The sequence below is a fragment of the Molossus molossus genome, unplaced genomic scaffold, assembly GCF_014108415.1.
Source record: "Molossus molossus isolate mMolMol1 unplaced genomic scaffold, mMolMol1.p scaffold_m16_p_13, whole genome shotgun sequence".
Taxonomy (NCBI): Eukaryota; Metazoa; Chordata; class Mammalia; order Chiroptera; family Molossidae; genus Molossus; species Molossus molossus.
Genome location: NW_023425348.1, coordinates 14,079,774 through 14,100,979, shown reverse-complemented (window position 1 = coordinate 14,100,979; position 21,206 = coordinate 14,079,774). Strand labels below are relative to the sequence as shown.

Genomic DNA, 21,206 nt, shown 5'->3' with positions numbered 1-21,206 from the left:
GGTAGAGTGGGAGGGAGAGAGAGGAACAGAGAGAGAGAGAGAGAAACATCGATGTGAAAGGGACACATCGAGTGGCTGCCACCCGCACAACCGACCAGGGCCGGGGACAAACTGCAACCGAGTTACGCGCCCTTAGCGGGAACAGAACCCGGGTCTCTCAGGACCGCAGGCCGACGCTCTAACCGCTGAGCCAAACCGGCCAGGGCTGCTTTTATTTTTATATAATTATTAGTGAATTGAAGTATTTAAATATTTTTTCTGACCATTTGTATTTTTGAGTGAATTCATTATTGATAGTATTTACTAATTTTGCTTTTAGGATACTGATTTATTTAAGACCTTTTAAAAATTTTGTTTAGCCCTGGCTGGTGTGTTCAGTGGTTAGAGCGTCGGCCCCTACACTGAAGGGTCTTGGCTTCGATTCCCAGTCAAGGACACATCTCTGATCTGGATGCATGCAAGAGGCAACCAATAGATGTGTTTCTCTCACATTGATGTTTCTCTCTCTCTCTCTCTCCACTCCCTCCTCCTCTTCCTCTCCCTCCTTTTTTCACTCTCTCCCTCCCTCCCTTCTACTCTCTCTAATAAAAAATGGAAAAAATATCATTGGGGTGAGGATTAACAAAAATAATAATTAAAAAAATCTGTTTATGTTTCTTCCTCTCAGTTTCATGTTTTTTTTTTTTTTTTAGGTCAGTTAACAAAATATTTATTGATCACCTACTATGTGCAGAACTATACAGATAAATCAGATGTATAGTTATAAATTAACACCAAGCTGATTGTAATAAGATTAGTAATAGAACTCTTATCAGGTGTATAGGGAGACAAGAGGGAGGAAGGATTATATTTGCTATGGATAATTTTATTTTTGCTTAACATATTACATCAGTTTTTTCTTTTGTGATTTAATATTCTTGGTGTTATTCATTAATAGACCTTCTTCATTCCCCAAATCATAAAGATATGCATTTATGTTTGCTTTGAGTATTTGTTCAGTTTCATTTTTTATGCATTTCTGTAATCTTTATCTAAAATATGTTTGTGTATGGTGTAAAGTATACATGTAACTTTCAACAAATCTTTAGATAGTTGTTTACAATATGTTGAATGGATTATTCTTTTCTACTAATTTGAAATGACATATTCATTATATATTAAATCGTCTTTTATAAATAGGTCTGTTCTTTTACTTTCAAAGCTATTGCTGATTTTTTTTGCTATTTCCTGGAATTGGTATCATACTGTTATGATTATTATAGTTTTTAGTAACTCATGCAGGTAGCAAGTAATTAATGAACATTTACTAGGTAGCATTGTTGTCTTTTTTATGTGTCATTAAAAAGTCAGGTTTTTATTCCTATGTGTTTTTTTTTTTGTTAAATTTAGAATCACTTTGTCAAGTTCAACAGAAACATTTTTCCAAAATCTATTATAAACTTACAACTCTTTTTGGAATTATGATTTGAATTTCATTAACTATATAGAAAAATCAAGGACAATTAATATCTTATTATGTAGAGTCACATTATCCTGAAGTACTAGGTATTTCCCTATTTAAATTTTCATTTATGCTTTTTAGTAAATTTCTCTGTGCAGTTTTTTTGTGTATACTTAAGGCTATCTTAAATTATTATTTTTTCAATTGTATATTGAATCTTTTCCTGATTTAATATGTTTCTGATGTGCTAGTCGGTCAGTTTTCTAAATGCCAGTATTTTAAACTCATTAAATCTAATTCTTTAATTGGGTTATATGGGAAGATAGTTACAGGGAAATGATTACTACTTTTGCTTTTCCCCCCTCAGTGTTACAATTTTAACTTAATCACTGTTTTAAAGGCTGTTTCCCAGTATCATCACATTCTGAGGTACTATGGGTTAGAACTTAAACTTGTAACTTTGTTGGGGGGAACAAATCAGCCCATGTCAGGTAGGATGATTGTATGGGTTCGTCCCATGTCAGGTAGGATGATTATATGGATCTTTTTTTGACCTCTTTGTTGGGTTTTTCTTTCATTGTGTAAATAACATTACATCATGGCACAGTGGCATATGAGGTACAAGTCATTGAACCTTTTAAAATTTTATGTATCTTGTTTAATTTCTCTCCTTTTTAGTCAGTGGAAATATTTCAGTTGAAATTAGAAGAAGCTGAAAAAACTGCATTCATGAAAGAAGACTGTAGACGAGAGCGTTGGAGGAAGCCAACATATTCAGATAAGGCACAAAGTAGTGAAGAAGGTAGAAAATCAAACTTGAAAAAATATTATAAAAGCTCAAGGGACAGACGTAATTCAACAGATATTACGAAAGCTAAAGATAAGTTTAGTGGTGATGAAAAAGATAATAAATCTGGGTCTTCAGAAACATGTAGAAAAGATTCCAGTTCAAGGCAAAATCAAGAGTTTTCTTCTCTTGGAAATTTGAGAACTAAATTTAAAAGACCCTCCGATGATGAACTGTCATTTTATCGCAAGGGCAGAAACTTTGAACCATCTAGTTCATCTTCAGCACTGGTCGCTCAGGGTTCTGTACATTATGGTTTTCGAAAACCCACAGAGAACAGCAAAGAAAGTTTATCATGGAGTCCATACGATGAGAGGGAAGGAGAGAGGAAGCATTCAACTCGAAAGCCATTAGAAACCGGTTGCAGTGTTGAGTATCAACACATTTCAGAAGATGCAAGACAAATATCACAGGATGAAAGCTTGAGGGACGACTCTCTGAATAAAGAACGTCTACAGGACACAAAGTCTTCAGTTGCTGGGTATATTGGCATTTATTTTTAAACTGATAAATTAATATTAAGGTCCAGAGGATACAACGAACTGAACTATATTATAACATCACTTATTAATTAGATGTGGGTTGTGATCTCCTATTTCTTAAATTTGATGGAAGAGATAAGATATGCACATTTAACAATTCAGTAGTTTCATATTATGGATTGCATTTCTTTTCAGTTTTATTTAACAAAATAAACTGGAAGAATTCAATACCTATATTTGTTCAAAATTTGTTGCTTTTTTGCAACCTAAAAAACTGAGTAAGTTAATAATATCTTTAAGGGGACATGCTACAGGAAATATTTTGGTATTGATTCCATATTACTTTCAAAGGAAATTACTCCATTGTTAAGAATAATTGTAATTGTAAGTGTCACATGCCTACTTGAGGTCTAGGAGACTAATGAAAAATATCTTGCTATAGACCAAATAAGAAGTGAAAAGGAATGTGAAAGATCCTGCACAGGGAAGCATGATTTATGGTGGTGGTTTTGCAGAGAAAGAAATAATCCACTTTGGAAAGTTGACAGGTTTTAAAGGTAATGTTAGAGTTTTCAGAGCAAAATACAGGTAGGATGGTGGTTGTATCTGTAATGACTAGGGAAATAGGTAGTACTTGTTTTATTATTCTTGTACTTATATATAAGGCTGGGTTAGTAGAATAGGAAACCCAGGTAGCGTGAAATCAGGCCTAGGAAAACTTGATTTAGCCATAGAGGTAGGTTTTTAGGAGATAACCATAAATAGTGAGTGTACAAGGATAATGACTAAATTATACTTGAATGATCATCAAAATACCACCAAATGAATATGACCCGAAAGGAAGAGGTTTTAGGACATAAAATAATTCAGTGGTGGCAGTAGTAGGTTTAAGCCTTGTGATTCAGGGTCATAAGTTTGGTAAATTGTGTTGTCCATGACTCCATCTGAAGCTGTCAAATGGGCTCTGGTTCAAGTCAGGGCTTTGCTTCCAGGAAATCAGAGGAGAAATCTAATTGTATTGACTTTATAAACATGACAGGGATTAGAGAATGTCTAAGGCTGTATGCATATGTAATTGTCCAGGCTTTACTCCAGGTACTCAGGAGGGTAGACTAATTCCAGTCCCCAGTTGCTAAGTGGGATGAAGCTTTCATTTCCTGTTAATCATTAGGGTTGGCTTAGCATTTGGGTGATTGTAGGTCTTGAATTCTGTGATAGCTAAGTAGAGTATGGGCTACAGTCATATAGTCTTATTATTCTGTCTGGTTCTGTAATGTCATCATATTTATTTATTTATCCATTAATCCTTACCCAAGGATATTTTTCCATTTATCCTCAGATAGAGTGGGAAGGAGGGAGGGAGAGAGAGAGAAAGAAAAATCAATGCCAGAGAGAGAGAGAAACACATCGATTGGTTGCCTCCTGTACCACCCTGACCAGGGCTGGGGACCGAACTGCAACCAAAGTACGTGCCCTTGACTGGGATCAAGTCTGCAACTCTTTGTTCCATGGGCTGATTCTCTCACTGCTGAGCCAAACTGGCCAGGGCTGCCTGTCATTTATTTTTATTTTATTTTATTTTTAAATCTTTATTGTTGAATGTATTACAGATGTTTCTTATTTTTCCCCCATTGACCCCCTACTCCCCACACTTGCCCCCCTCCCGCCTTTTCCCACACTATTGTCTGTGTCCATTGGTTATGCATATAAGTTCTTTGGTTTATTTCTTCCCACCCCCCCCAACCCCTTTCCCTTTGAGGTTTGTCAGTCTAGCAACGAATTTGTACTTCTTAATCCCTTCACCTTTTTCACCCATTCTCCCAACCCCCTTCCCATCTGGCAACCAACAAAATGTTCTCTGTATCTATGAGAATGTTTCTGTTCTGCCTGTTCATTTTGTTTGTAGATCCCATTGTCAATAGATATGTATTCATTGCCATTTTGTTTGTTCATATATTTTATCTTTTTCTTCAAAAAGACCCTTCAACATTTCATAATAACAGTTTGGTGGTGATGAACTCCTTTAACTTTTTCTTGTCTGGGAAAGTCTTTATATGGCCATCGATTTTAAATGACAGCTTTGCAGGATAGAGTAATCTTGGTTGTAGGTTCTTGCTTTTCATCACTCTGAATATTTCTTGCCACTCCCTTCAGGCCTGCAAAGTTTCTTTTGAGAAATCAGCTGACAGCCTTAAGAGAACTCCTTTGTAGGTAACTGACTGCTTTTCTCTTGCTGCTTTTAAGATTCTCCCTTTGTCTTGAACCTTTTGCATTTTGATGATGATATGTCTCGGTGTGGGCCTCGTGGGGTTCATCTTGTTTGGGACTCTCTATGCTTCCTGGACTTGTATGTCTCTTTCCTTCACCAAGTTAGGAAAGTTGTCTGCCATTATTGTTTCAAACAGGTTTTCGATTTCTTGTTCTCTCTCTTCTCCTTCTGGTACCCCCAAGATGCGAATGTTGGCACACTTGAAGTTGTCCCAGAGGCTCCTTACACTATCCTCATTTTTTGGATTCTTTTTTCTTTTTGCTGTTCTGATTGGGTGTTTTTTGCTTCCTTATATTCCAAATCGATGGTTTGCTTTTTGGATTTACGTACTCTACTATTGAATCTGTGTAAATTATTCTTTATTTCAGTTAATGCCTTCTTCATTTCTGACTGTGCATCCATCATTTCTGACTGGTTCTTTTTTATGCTCTTGAAGCCCTCACTAAGTTCATCGAGCATCCTTATAAGCAGTATTTTGAACTCAGCATCTGTTAGGTTGCTTATTTCCATTTCAGTTAGTTCTTTGGGTTTTGTTCTGTTCTTTCATTTGGGACCTGTTTCTTTGTCTCCTCAATTTGGCTGCCTCCCCGTGTTTGTTTCTGTGTATTACTTAACCCGAGGTATGGGGCTAGCTGAGACCAGATGCTGCTTGTTTGAAAGAATTTAGGAAGCAGGATCTGAGACAGGTCAATCCTATGGTTAAGCAACTCGTAAAAGCTTGGGTGGGTGTGAAAGTTGGGTGGGGCAGGGCCCCAGGGAATCACCAGGGCGGGGCTACCAGTATGAGCCAGGTTGCTGGAGTCCCAGGTATGGGGACTGTCTGCTGCCCCAGGGAAGGGCTCACCAAAGGAACAAAGGCCTCTGACAGCACATTTGTCCCGGAGAAAGCCCCCTTCCAGCCCTCACTCCAGTGCCAAACAGCTCAGTTCTTCCTTGTGTGTCTTTGGTGCCCCTGGAGCTAACTCCCCTCTGAGCTTAGAGGGAGTGAGTCCGAAAAGTCTGTGTGCGGGCCCTTTAAGGAGCTGCCTGGGGCTCCAGCCACGTCAGCTTCCCTGAGTCTCAGTTCCCGCTGGTTTTTCCAGTCAGAAGTGATGGGCACTTCTCTTCCTGGCACTGGAACCCTGAGCAGGACACCTGTGTGGGATGGGGACCCCTCAATCCTCAGGAAGGACCTTTCCAGCCGAGGTATCCTCCTGATTTTTATCCGCCACATGTGGGTGTGGGACCAGCTCGTCGCGCCTCCACCCCTCCTACTAGTCTCAATGTGGCTGCTTCTTTAATTCCGTAGTTGTAGGACTTCCATTCAGCTTGATTTCAGGTGGTTTTGAATGATGGTTGTTCCGTTGTTGTTTTTATTTATTTATTTATTTATTTATTCATTTAATTTTTTTTTTTTATCCTCACCCGAGGACATTTTTCCATTTTTTGTTCAGGTAGAGTGGGAGGGAGAGAGAGGAACAGAGAGAGAGAGAGAAACATCGATGTGAAAGGAACACATCGAGTGGCTGCCACCCGCACAACCGACCAGGGCCGGGGACAAACTGCAACCGAGGTACGCGCCCTTAGCGGGAACCGAACCCGGGTCTCTCAGGACCGCAGGCTGACGCTCTAACCGCTGAACCAAACCGGTCAGGGCTGTTCCGTTGTTTAGTTGTAACTTTGATGTGGTTGTGGGAGGGCGCGATACCGCGTTTACGTACGCCGCCATCTTAATGGGAAGTGCCTGTCATATTTAAATTGTAAGCTTCTGATAGAAATAGTGTGGTATAGGCAATTACTAAAAGCTCTATCTTTTGCTCTGAAAACGGTATTCTTTGTGAGCTGCATTAATGTTTGTTGTTGTTAATCCTCACCTGAGGATATTTTTCCATTAATTTTTTTTTTTTCTTTTAGGTAGAGTAGAAAGGAGGGAGTGGGGATAGAAAGAGAGTGAGAGAGAAACATTGATGAGAGAATAGAGTAGAAGGGAGGGAGTAGGGAAAGAGAGAGAAGGAGAAACATTGATGTGAGAGAGATACATTGATTGGTTGCCTTTCAAAGAATCCCTACTGGCCTGGTGATTGAACCTGCAACTCAGGTGCATGCCCTTGACCTTGAATCAAACCTGCAACTCTTTAGTCCACTGGCCAAAGCTCTAATCCCTGAGCCAAACTGGCCAGGGAAGCTGCAGTAATCTTTTTTTTTTTCTTAATCTTTACCCAGGAATATTTTTCTATTTATCTTGAGATAGAGTGGGAGAGAGAGAGAGAGAGGGAGAGAAAGGAAGATAGAGAGAAACATTGAGACGAGAGGGACATAACGACTGGTTGCCTCCTGCACAACCCCGACCAGGGCCGGGACAAACTGCAACCGAGGTACATGCCCTTGACCAGAATCAAACCCTCGACTCATGCCCTTGACCAGAATCGAACCCTCGATTCTTTGGTCCACAGGCTGACACTCTACCGCTGAGCCAAACCACCCAGGGCTTAATCTTGATGTTACAGATGGTTTGAGGCTTTCCACCAATTCCTCAATCAACTGGAGAGGGAAAGAACAGTCTAGGAGTCATCTACATGTATGTGAAAGAAAAAATTGAGTGGTGTAAAGAGACCTGTGTAGGACCTTGAAGAATGCCTATTTTTAGGGACTGGAAAGATTTCAGTAAAAGATTATTAGAAGTTGTTAATTTGTCTCAACATTATCCTGGGTATAAGTTGAATTCTTTATTTATTTATTTTATTTTATTTTTATTTAATTAATTTATTTATTTTTGTTACAGATGTTTCTCCTTTTTCCACCACTGATTCCCACCTCCATCTTCCTCCGCACCCTGTCCCCAGCTTTGTTGTCCATTACCTTCGTTCATGCATATAAGTTCTGTGGTTTAACTCTCCCTCCCCCCCATTCTGGGGATTGTCAGTCTGTACCCCACTTCCACGTCTGTGAGACTATCCCATTCCTCAGACTGTTATGTTCATTATATTCCACAAATAAGTGAGATCATATGATACTTGTCCTTCTGTGTTTCTCTTAGGATAATACTTTCCAGGTCCCTCCATGTCATCTCAAAGGATAAGAGATCTTTTTTTCTTACAGCTGCATAGTACTCCATTGTGTATATGTACCACAACTTCTTTATCCATTCGTCAACTGATGGACACTTGGGCTGTTTCCAGATCTTAGCTATTGTAAATAGTGCTGCTACGAACATGGGGTTACATATATTCTTTCGATTGGTGTTTCAGGCTTCTTAGGGTATATTCCTAGAAGTGGGATCACTGGGTCAAATGGAAGTTCAATTTTTAGTTTTTTGAGATAACACCATACTGTTTTCCATAGTGGCTGCACTAGTCTGCATTCCCACTAGCAGTGTATAAGAGTACCATTTTCTCCACACCCTCGCCAACACTTGTTGTTTGATGATTTGTTGATGGCGGCCATTCTGACAGATGTGAGGTGATACCTCATTGTTTTAATTTGCATCTCTGTGATGATTAGTGATGTTGAGCCTTTCCTTATGTGTCTCTTAGCCATTTGTATGTCCTGTTTGAGAGGTACCTATTTAGTTCCTCTGCCCATTTTTAAAAAATTTTTTTCTTTATTGATTTGACAGAGAGAGGAAAGGAGAGAGAGACAGAAACATCAATGAGACAGAACATCGATTGGCCGCCTCCTGCATGCTCCCCATTGGGGATCAGGCCCACAACCTGGGCATGTGCCCTGACCAGGAATTGAACCGGCGACCTCTTGGTGCATGGGTCGATGCTCAACCACTGAGCCACACTGACACGCCTGTGCTCATTTTTTAATTGGGCTCTTTGTCTTCCTTTTGTTGATTTGTATGAGAACTCTATATATATTGGAAATCAACCTCTTATCTGATATATCATTGGCAATTATGCTTCCTCATACAGTGGGTTGCCTTCCATTTTGATGATTATTTCTTTTCCTGTGCAGAAGCTTTTTAGTTTGATGTAGTCCCATGTGTTCCTTTTTTCCTTTGTTTCTGTTGCCTTAGGTGATGTATCAGTGAAAATTCTGCTCTGTATGATGTCCGAAATTTTGTTGCCTACATTTTCTTCTAGGATTTTTATGGATTTATGACTCACATTTAAGTTTTTTGTCTATTTTGAGCTTATTTTTGTGTATAGTGTAGGTTGATGATCTAGTTTCAGTTTTTGGCATGTACCTGTCCAATTTTCCCAACACCGTTTATTAAAGAGACTGTTTTTACTCAACTGTATGTTCTTTCTACCTTTGTCAAATATTAATTGAGCATATTGCCTTGGGTCCATTTCTGGGTTCTCTGTTCTGTTCCACTGGTCTATATACCTGTTCTTGTGCCAGTACCAGGCTGTTTTGATTACAGTGGCTTTGTAGTATAACCTGAAATCTGGTAATGTGATCCCTCCAACTTTCTTGTTCTTTTTCAAGATTGCTGTGGTTGTTCGAGATCTATTTTGGTTCCATATGAACTTTTGAATTATTTGTTCTCGTTCTGAAGTATGTTGTTAGTATTTTGCCGGGGACTGCATTGAATATATAGATTGCTTTGGGTAGTATGGACATTTTAATGATGTTAGTTCTTCCAATCCATGAACAAGGTATGTGCTTCCACTTTTTTATATCTTCCTCTATTTCTTTTTTCAATGACCTGTAGTTTTCTACATATAGTATTGTATTATTTGTGAATAATGACAGTTTTTCTTCTTCCTTTCCCATTTGGATCCCGTTCATTTTTTCTTCCTATCTGATTGCTGTGGCTAAGACTTATAGTACTATGTTAAATAAGAGTGGCGACAGTGAGCATCCATGTCTTGTTCGTGTTCTTAAGGGAAATGCTTTTAGTTTTTGCCCAATGAGTATGATGTTGGCTGTAGGTCTTTCATTTATGGCCTTTATTGTTTCAAGATATGATCCGTGTATTCCCAGATTGCTGAGCGTTTTGATCATAAATGGGTGCTGGATTTGGTAAATGCTTTTTCTGCATCTACTGATATTATTATATGGTCTTTATCTTTCATTTTGTTTATGTGATGTATCACATTTATTGATTTGCGAATATTGTGCCAGCCTTGCATAACTGAGATGAATCCCACTTGATGATGGTGAATAATTTTTTCGATGTATTGTTGGATTCGATTTTCTAGTATTTTGTTCAGGATTTTGGGATCTATGCTCTGCAGGTATACTGGGCTGTAGTTTTCTTTCTTTGTAGTGTCTTTTTCTGGTTTTGGAATTAGAATTATGCTGGCCTCATAAAATGAGCTATAAAGTCTTTGTCCTTATTGAATTTTTTGAAATAGTTCAAGGAAAATGGGTATTAGTTCTTCTTTGAATGTTCGGTAAAATTCCTCCGTGAATCCGTCCGGGCCTGGGCCTTTGTTTGCTGGGAGAGTCTTGATTACATCTTCCATTTCCTTAGTTGTTATTGGTCTGTTCAAGTTTTCTATCTCTTCCCGGTTCAGTTTTGGGAGATTATGTGTTCCTCGAAATTTGTCCATTTCACTTAGATTGTCAAATTTGTTGCCATACAATTGTTCATAATATTTGTTAACAATCCTTTGTATTTCTGTGGTGTCAGTTATTATTTCTCGTCTGTCATTTCTGATTTTGTGTACTTGGGTTCTCTCTCTTTGTTTCTTTGTGAGTCTAGCTAAGGGTCCGTCAATCTTGTTTATGTTTTCAAAGTTCCAGCTCTTAGTTTCATTGATCCTCTGAATTGTGTTTTGGTCTCCATGTCATTTATTTCTTCTCTGATCTTTATTATTTCCTTCCTTTTACTTGCTCTGGGGATTTCTTTTTGTTTGCTTTCTAATTCTTTAAGTTGTGAGGTTAGATAGTGTATTAGAAATTTTTCTTGTTTCTTGACGCATGCCTGTAGTACTTTGAACTTTCCTCTCAGAACTGCTTTCTCTACATCCCATAGATTTTGTGTTGTTGTGTGTTCATTTTCATTGGTTTCCAGTTAGTTTTTAATTTCTCCTAGATCTTCATTGTAACCCATTCATTTTTCAATAACATGCTATTTAGCCTCCATGTTTTCAAATGTCTTTCCATGTTCTTGTTGTAATTGATTTCTCGTTGCATGCCATTGTGGTCAGAAGATGCTTGATATGATTTCATTCTTCTTGAACTTGTAGAGAAAGTTTCTGCCCTAACATGTGGTCTATCTTTGAGAATCTCCCATGTGCACTTGAGAAGAATGTGAATTCTGCAATTTTGGGGTGTTATTTTTTGTAAATATCTATTAAATCCATGTGGTTTAGTGCTTCATTTAGAGTTACTGTTTCCTTGCTAATTGTTTATCTAGGGTATCTATCCAGTGATGTCAGCGAGGTGTTGAAGTCTGCAGCTATGATTTTATTTCTGTTGATTTCACTTTTGAATTCCTCCAGATTTTTAATATATTTTGGTGCACCTATATTGGGTGCATATATGTTTACTTAGATTATATTTTCTTGTGGGATAGATCCTTTCAACATTATGTTGTGGCCTTCTTTGTCGCTAGTTATGGCCTTCATTTTGAACTCTATTTTATCAGATATGAGTATTGCTTCCCCAACTTTTTTTCCCTTTCCATTTGCTTCGAAGATTTTTTTCCATCCCTTCACTTTGACTTATGTGAATCTTTTGTTGTGAGGTGGGTCTCTTGTAAACAACATATACTGAGTCATTCTTTCTTATCCAATCAGCAATTCTGTGTCTCTTTATTGGAGCATTCAATTTATTTACATTTAAGGTGATTATTGATATGTACTTATTTATTTCCATTTTTGTTGAGTGTTTTTCTAATTTTTTTTATTCTAATAATTGCAGTAGTCCTTTTACCATTTCTTGCAGTGCTGGTTTGGTAGTAATATATTCCCTTAAACTTTTTTTTTTTCTGAGAAGCTCTTTATTTGACCTTCTATTTTGAATGATAGCCTTGCTGGGTAGAGTAGTCTTGGATTCACATTCTTGTTTTTCATGACCTTGATTACTTCATGCCATTCCCTTCTGGCCTCTAGTGTTTCTGTTGAGAAGTCAGTTGATAGCCTTATGAGAGTTCCTTTGTATGTTGCTTATCTCTTGCAGCCATTGGGATTCTCTCTTGTCTTTAATTTTTGGCATTTTAATTACTATGTGTTTAGGCATGGGCCTGTTTGGGTTTTTCTTACTTTGAGCCCTCTTTGCTTCTTGAACTTGAATGCCATCTTCCTTCACCAAATTAGGGAAGTTTCTGTCACTGTTTTTTCAGATATATTCTCTAACCTTTGCTCATCTTCTTCTTCAGGGGTTCCTATGATGCGAATATTACGTTTCCAGTCTTCCCCCAATTCTCTTAAGCTTTCTTCCTGTTTTTTAATGGTTTTATCTTTTTGGTTTTCTGATTGGTTGATTTTTTTCTACCCTGTCTTCTAATTCACTGATCCTGTCCTCAGTGTCCTCTACTCTGCTGTTTAGTCCTTCCAATGTGCTATGCCATTCTTCAGTGCTTCTTGGTGGTTTTTAATTTCCAGTTGCTTGATTTTCAGTGTTTCTATGTGTTTACTCATGTTTTTGATGCCCTTAGTCATGCTGTTGAGCTTCCTCAAGATCATGACTCTGAATTCTAGCTCTGTTAACTTACTTACCTGAGTTTCATTTATCGCATCTTGGTACAAGTCTCTTGTTCTTTCATTTGGGATTTGTTTCTTTGTTTCACCATTTTGGCTATCACAGTGGGGTTTGGAGCTTGCCAAATTTTCCCTGTGTGTGTTGGTGTTCTGCTGTTTGTGGCTCCCTCTGCTGGGTTTGGATGAGCGAGGAAGGAACCACGTTAAACATCCCTGTCAATTCTTTCTTTCCTGGGTAGAGTAGCAAGCCCAGGAAAGGTTTAGTTTTCCTGTAGCTTTTTGCCTGGAGGCTCTTAGTAGTGGCTACTTGAAGAGCCTTGTGTCCTCAGGTGAGTGAAAAACTCCCTCTGGTGTTCATTGTAGGGGATTTCCTGAGATTGGGCAGATGCAGGTTGTTAATGGGCCCCAATTTGCATTTCAGTGGACCCCTGGTGGGTTCGAATCTCAGAGAGAAGGGCTCCTGCCTCTCCCCAGAGCCTTGGGAAAGAGTAAGATGACCACTGTCCTGTTTGGCTGTAACTCAGCAAAAGCTCTGAGTGCCCTTCAAATCCCGCGTATCCCCCACACAGTTCCAGTCCAGTTCGCCCTCCCTCTGCTGGAGCCCAAGTTGGGTGGCTCTGGCTATTTTAGCCCTCTCTCTCTCTCAGCTGTCTGTTCTGTGGTGCCGCTTAGGAGTTTAACCCTGATGGCACTGCTCACAGCTAAGTCTGCTGCTATTCCTGTGCTCCCAGCCCCCTTCTCGTGCCTCCGCAGTCCTGCCAGGATCTATAGGTGTCCCTAGTCATGTGGTCTTCGTAAGCTGCTTTTCTGTTGCTTTCCCCTCCATGATCTTTCTTTATTTTTGTTGTAATTTTAGTTTGGTCCTGGGAGATGGTCTGTGTAGCTTCCTTTCACTCTTCCACCATTTTGGAATCCCTATTTTTGCTTTTAAATTCAAGTGTTTAGACCGTTTATTTGTAATATGGTATAATTAGGTTCAAATCTTTAGTTTTTCTGTATGTTTTCTATTTTTCTTATTCTTTGTTTTCTAATTAGTCTTTATCTCACTTCTCCTGGATTGAGTATTTTTATGATTCTATTCAATTTCTGTTATTGTTATATGATATGTATTTTTTGTTATTTTAGTGGTTTCTTTAGCTTTGAATAGTATATGTCTTTAACTTACCTATCTTCCAGTGATATTAGGCAATTTCTATATGGCATAGAAACTTTATAATAATTTGTTTCTATTTCTGTCCTATTCTTTCTGATACTGTTGTTATACATTTTACTTCTACGTTTCATAAACCCCTCATATATGATTATTTTTGTTTAAATAGTTATCTTAAGGAGATTTAAATAAGAAAAAAGTATTATATATTGACCTTTATAGTCATAATTTCTGTTGCTTTTTCTTCCTTGGGGTTGGTCCATATTTCAGTGTGATATAATTTTTTTCCTGCTTGAAGGCTTCTCTTTAACATTCTTTCTTCTTGTTCTGTCTGAAAAAGTCTACATTTCATTTTTGTTTTTGAAAGATATTTTCACTTGATACAGAATTCTAGGTTGACTTTAAAGATGTTGTTGCTGACTTGCTTGCATTGTTTCTGGTGAGAAATCTGCTGTCTTACTTATCTTTGTTTTTATGTGAATAAATTTGTCTTTTTTCCCCTTTATGCCTGCTTTCAGAATATTCCTTTTATCACTAGTTTTGAGTAATCGATGTGCATTGGTGTAGGTTTTTTTTAAATTTAGAGAGTTTTGGCTTTTGTTTCTTCTATCTCCCATTCCTTTCTTTTAGGGACACTAGTGACATGCATATTAGGGTATTTAAGACTGTCCCACAGCTCTCTGATGCTCTTTTCACTTTAAATATTTTTTTTCTTTATGTATTTCTAATGTTCAAGTTTACTAATTTTTTCTTTTGCAGTCTAATGTTTTATTAATCTTATCCAGTGGTTTTTTTAAATCTCAGACATTGTAATTTTTATTTGTAGAAATTCAGTTTGATCTGTTTTATAGCTTAGTTGTTTCTGACATTTTGAACATATGCAATACAGTCATAACCTTTAGTGCCCTTGTCTGCTGTTTCTTTCTTTCTTTCTTTTTTTTTTTTTTTACCCTCACCTTCAAAAACTGGACATTTTTCCATTTTTTGTTCAGGTAGAGTGGGAGGGAGAGAGGAACAGAGAGAGAGAGAAACATCGACGTGAAGGGACACATCGAGTGGCTGCCACCCACACAACCGACCAGGGCTGGGGACAAACTGCAACCGAAGTACATGCCCTTAGCGGGAACTGAACCCGGGTCTCTCCGGACCGCAGGCCGACGCTCTAACCGCTGAGCCAAACCGGCCAGGGCAAGATAGTTCTTTTTTTTACTATGGGTAACTTCTTGCTGAACACTTCAGGGGAGCTCTCTATGGCTCTCTCTTCTTTAGCTGCTTGGGAATTCTGGACTTTTTAGCTGTGTCTTCTTTACTGAGGAGTTAGGCTCTGCATTTTAGTCTCAAATTTTTCTTAAGGCAATTAACTGGGGCATTTATGTACCAGGAATCTGACACTGGCTTGAAATTTCTGTTTTCTTCTCCGTTGCTTTCTTAGTATAGATTTGGTACGTGAAATTAGTTGTATATTAGTTTAAGTTGTGTGACTAATTTTGGGTTGACTTTGCAAAAGAGCACATGATCATTGTATTTATTCTTTGATTGCAGCTAAATGTGTCATTTCCGTGGATTATTAATAATATCACATTTAATGAAAAACGTTTCCTCACATGTGTAGAATTATGGCCTGATTGTAGTGTTTTTATTTATTTTTGTTTGTTTCCTTGTTTTATAATGAGTATGGGAATATTAAATAATGAGGCATAGTTGACTTATATTATTTACCTTATTGTTAATGGGACTTTGTTTAATTATTATTATAACTGCCATAGGCCATCATTGCATTGTAACACAGAACCTTAAACTATTAATTTATGGTGGAACATTGATGCTGTTGTTTGTGGTATACCTGTGTTTCATATGCTATTAATCTGCCCCATTCAAACAGATGTCGTGCAGAGGATGAGCCCATTCACATCCTGAGTGTTGATGAGAAGAACAAGTTGGGAGCCAAGATTATCAAGGCAGAGATGATGGGAAATATGGTAAGATTTATATGTAATTAAATAAGCTAATTAAATATTAAATATTTAACTTCTGATGAGTAATTTTGGAATTTTCCTTAGCAATGTGGATAACTGCTGCTTATTGATTCTTTAACGAAATTGAATACTTTTTTTTATTGTTTTTATTTATTTATTTATTTTTAAATTAATTAATTAATTTTTGTTACAGATGTTTCTCCTTTTTCTCCCATTGACATTTTCCTTCCCCTCCCTCCCCACCCTGTCCCCAGCTTTGTTGTCTATGTCCATTGGTCATGCATACATGCATGTATGTTCTATGGTTTATCTCTCCCTTCCACCCCCTCTTCTGGGGATTATCAGTCTGTACCCTACTTCCACGTCTCTGGGACTACCCTATTCTTCACACTGTTATGTTCATTATATTCCACAAATAAATGAGATCATATGATACTTGTCTTTATCTGTGTGGCTTGTTACGCTTAGGATATCCCTCCGTGTCATCTCAAAGGATAAGAGATCTAAGAAACTGAACACTTCTAAAAGCAGTACTGTTCGTCTACTTCTAAATGAATTACCTACTGTCTTTGTCATATTTCTGAAATTTAAGATCCTAGGGAACTAAATGATTTTTAATTTCTTTTTTACTTTGCTATATGCTTTATTCTTGCATTTCTAACTTATTGAGCATTTGAGGGAGATAAAGATATCACTGATTTTTTTTTTCTTTTTTTAATCATGCATTGTTAAGGACATCTGTTACTTTCTTATATTCCCATACACAGGAACCTAAAATACAAGCTCTTGAAGAGGATGGTTAATTAACTTATTAAGTTTTGTTTTGTTAATCCTCACCCGAGGATATTTTTCCATTGATTGATTTTTAGATAGAGTGGAAGGAAGGGACGGAGGGAGAGAAAGAAACATCAGTGTGAGACAGCAATTGATTGCCTCCCATATGACCCCAGCTGGGACCAGGGATCTAACCTGCAACTCAGGCACGTGGCCTTGACTGGGAATTGAACCTGTGACCCTTTGGTCCTCTGGCCGAAGCTATCACTGCTGAGCCAAACTGGTTAGGGTAATTTATTAGAATTTTAAGGCAGTATGTTTGTGCCTGATAGTGTGTTAGATACTTTGTATAGGTTAGCTCATTTAATTTCTGTACTAATGTTGGGATTTAAGACTGATTTACCTCAAATTGAAGGAAATAGTGATGATTTGGTAAGATCTGCATCTATCTGTCTGTTATATTGTCACATTTCAGTTATACATGTTACATTGCACATGGCAGATTAGCAAAGTCAGATAGCTTTTTATGTCTTGACAGAATAGATTCCCTCATGATCATAAGTATGTACTCATCTCAAACTCAAATGTAAATAAAGTCTTCTGTTTTTGTATACTATCAGTACAACAGTCTTTAGTAGAGCTAAAGGTGGCCAAACAAGATACTTTTATTTTTATTCATTTTTACGTCTAATAAAAAGCCTATCTTTTGTATGCTGCTCTCCCTCTTTGAGTCTGGTCCTTGGTAACACAGAACTTCAACCCAGAAATTGGTAAGAGGTACAAAACAACAATGACAATAACAAGAAAATAAAGTTTGAGTTTTGAAAGCACAAAAAAGTCAGTTAAAATAGTGAAAGAGAGCCCTGGCCGGTTTGGCTCAGTGGTTGGAGCTTCGGCCTGCGGACCAGAGAGTCCCGGGTTTGGTTCCCGCTTGGGGCACGTACCAAAAAAACAAACAAACAAAAATAGTGAAAGAGAGGTCACCAAGTTAGGAGGTTAACATGTTTTAAAGGATTATGTTCCTGTGTTTGGAACCACTGCAATAGAGAATGCTATTTTTTGCTTATCATATAAATCTGTTTATTTCTTTGGATTTATTGCTTTGTATGTCAGTTATTTTAAATAAATTCCTGTAGACTTTCTAGAGTAAAAATAAAATATATTTAGAATTTTCATCTAAATTACTTATCAACAATGAAGAAGGTAATATTTTAAGTCTTGTGACATCTCCCTTACAAATAACTGAGAGTTGGAAGATGGAAGTTTATAATAGCTAAGAAATTATAAAAATGTCATTCTTAAAGTTATGTATTTCCTCCATCTTCTTATATTCCCAAAATATATGTCCTTGTAATTATTTACTTTCAACGCATAAATAAATGCCACAGGTATTTGAGAAGTTTGTAACTGAGATCAATTTGTTTAGAAGTAATATACTAAGCTGTGATTTGGTAACTGCATTTAGGTGATATGGCTGTTTACTATGCTATTTTTCTTTCTATTGTATACATTTGAAATATTACACAATGAGAAATTTATATATTCACACCTATTTTTCTTGTTTTTCTGTTTGAAGGAATTAGCTGAACAACTTAAAGCCCAACTTGAAAAGGCAAATAAATTCAAAGAAACTATAACACAGATATCATCAAAAAAATCTGGGGTAGAGGTAAGTAATAAAAGTTGTTTGTAGATATATGATTACCTTGTATAATACTACTTGGCAGCAGTAATATTTTTATTTTTATTTTTTTATTGATTTTAGAGAAAGGAAGGGAGAGCAAGAGAGAGAGAGAAACATTGATGAGAGAGAACATCAATTTGCCACCTCCTGCATGCCCCCACTGGGGATTTGGCCCACAACCTGGGCATGTGCCATGACTGGGAATAGAACCCGCGACCTTTTGGTACATGGGTTGATTGATACTCAACCACTGAGCCACACCAGCCAGGCAGCAGCAGTAATATTTTAATATAAAATGTATCTCTAATTGTATCGGTGTGTTTGTGTTTGTGTTTGTGTTTGGTTTAATGCTTGTTTGCTTGTTTTTAAAATTTATTTTCAGCCCTGGCTGGTTTGGCTCAGTGGTTAGAGCGTTGACCTGCGGACCAGAGAGTCCCAGATTCGGTTCCCACTAAGGGCGTGTACCTTGGTTGCAGTTTGTCCCTGGCCCCAGTTGGGGTCGTGTGGGTGGCAACCAGTGTATGTGTCTCTCTCACATAGATGTTTCTTTCTCTCTCTCTTTCCCCCTCTCTCCCTCCCATTCTATCTGAAGATAAATGTAAAATTTATTTTCATATGAAATGTCTTATGTTCCACTAGTATGTCCTGATGGAAAAAAGCCCAGGCGAAGGAGACCTGCTTTTATTGTGGACTCTGTCATTTACTGACTATTTGACTTTGTGAAAGTCAAACTGGTTTTTAAGTTTTCCTCCTACAGAATAAGAGACTTTAGTTTTGTGTCCATTTATGTAAAATCATTTTGTTCCATGATTCATTCATTTATGTATTAGTGCGCAATGCAGATGAAAATACCTCCCTGCATGGAGTTTCATCTGGGTAGAGAGAGACAATTACAATAAAAATAATAAATTAGCCTTTTAGAAAGTTATACATCCTATGGAAAGGTAGTGGGGATCTTGAATGCCAGGTGTGCTGGTGGCTTGGGGTACACAGACTAATTTCATTGAAAAGTGACATCCCTGCAAAGACTTAATTTAAGTAAAGCAGTGAATCCCTATGTATCTGAGTGAAGAGCATTTTGCGCATAAGGAATTTTTAAAGGTCCAAAGATGGGAACATGTCCGATGTGTAGCAAGAACAGCAAGGAGACAAGTATTGTTGGAGTGGAATGAATGAGAGAGGGAAATAGGAGATCTAAATCAGACTATAGGAGGCCAGTTCCTGTTCAATTTGACAGTCATAGTAAGGAAATGGGCTTTTATTTGGGTGAAATGAAAGATACTAAATGTTTTGACAGGACCAACCTGGCTTCTTTGTTAAGAGTAGATTGATTGAAAAGAGACTAAGGGCAGAAGTGGGAGTGTTGTTAAACTTTTGCAATAATATACACAAGAAATGATAGTGGCTTTGACTAAGAAAGCTGAGAAAATTATTAGAAGTGATTATTTTTTTGCATATGCATACATGTTTTCTGTATATATTTTGAAAGGAGGGCTGACAGGATTTTTATGATGGTTTAGGTGGAGGGAAGTATGAGATAAAGAGAGGAGGCCTGAGCCTCCTGAACAACTGGAAAAACAGAGTGGCCGTTATTTGAGATGTAGAGGAAAAGAGGATTCGGCTTTTTGGGCAACAATTAGAAGTTCTTACTGAGTTTAGATGTCTTTTAGATGTGGAATAAGTGGAAATGTCAAGTAGGCAGGTAGATACATGAAGTTGGGAGTTGGGAGAAGCCTGGGCTGAAAACAGAAATTATGTAGTTATTTGTATATAAATGGTGTTTTGTTGTTGCTGTTTTGTTTTGTTTTTTATCCTCACCTGAGGACATTTTTGCATTTATCTTCAGATAGAGTGGGAGGAAGAGAGAGAAGAGAGAGAGAGAGAAAAACATCAATGTGTGAGAGAAACATCGAGTGGTTGCCACCCACAGGACCTCAACCGGGGCCGGGGACAAACTGCAACCAAGGTACATGCCCTTAGCAGGAACTGAACCCAGGACTCTCTAGTCTGCAGGCTGACACTCTAACTGCTGAGCCAAACTCGCCAGGGCTATAAATGGTGTTTAATCTAATACTGTATGAAGTCACCATGAGAATAAATGTAGATAGAAAAAGTTGAAGGGTTGAGTTGGGTGAATTACAGTGTTGAGAAATTTATAATGAGGTTTATACCTAACTTTAAAGGACTGTTCTTAAAGATTAATTTACATAATTTAATGTCAGTATGAAGTGGAGATGAGAATGCGTGAAGTCAAGTTCCATAGAATTTTTTTCAAGCTGCTATTAATGACTTAGATAATAGTATAGAGAGTATATTTATGAAATTAACTGTTTATACAAAGTTGTACTAGCAAGTGGATAATAAAGAATTTCTTGCACAGATTAAGGAATTGAGAACGAGAAACTATTTATAGATTTAAAAAGTAGGCACTACTGCGGTCCGGAGAGACCCGGGTTCGGTTCCCGTTAAGGGCACGTACTTCGGTTGCAGTTTGTCCCTGGCCCTGGTTGGTCGTGCGGGTGGCAGCCACTCGATGTGTCCCTTCACGTCGATATTTCTCTCTCTCTCCCTTCCTCTCTCTCCCTCCCACTCTATCTGTACAAAAAATGGAAATATATCCTCGGGTGAGGATAAAAAAAAAAATAAAAAGTAGGCACTAAAGGAATAAAGCAAAAACTAGGTATACTGTACCACCTATTGTATACTTTTGCCAGATTTATTTTTTCAGGTGTCCTGTGGTCACCTGAAATGCTTTTATACTCTGAAACTTTTATGTGGTTTCTTAGTGACTGTACTAAATACTAAGTCTTCTGCAGTGCATAGCCTCCCAGAATAGAGCCCCACTTTCAACTTTACTTTCAAGGCACTTTTATAACCTACATGTCTCTTTGACATATACATGTGCTATTATCTGTGTCAGATATCACCCTCTTGAGGCTTGTCCACTTTCCAGTTTCTCTCTGCCTCCTTTATGAAGCCTAAGTATTCACAACGGAATTTATC

General features: G+C 37.7%; 1 protein-coding gene across 2 annotated transcripts in view; it reads left to right on the top strand.

Moving 5' to 3' along the window:
- CWF19L2 (CWF19 like cell cycle control factor 2) overlaps window positions 1-21,206 on the top strand; it is a 143,470-nt gene that overhangs the window by 18,726 nt on the left and 103,538 nt on the right. For both annotated transcript variants that reach the window (XM_036257910.1, XM_036257911.1), the window contains exons 8-10: window positions 2,120-2,769; window positions 15,652-15,748; window positions 18,096-18,188. In XM_036257910.1, the coding sequence (XP_036113803.1) occupies window positions 2,120-2,769; window positions 15,652-15,748; window positions 18,096-18,188 (840 nt within the window). The remainder of the gene's footprint in view (window positions 1-2,119; window positions 2,770-15,651; window positions 15,749-18,095; window positions 18,189-21,206) is intronic.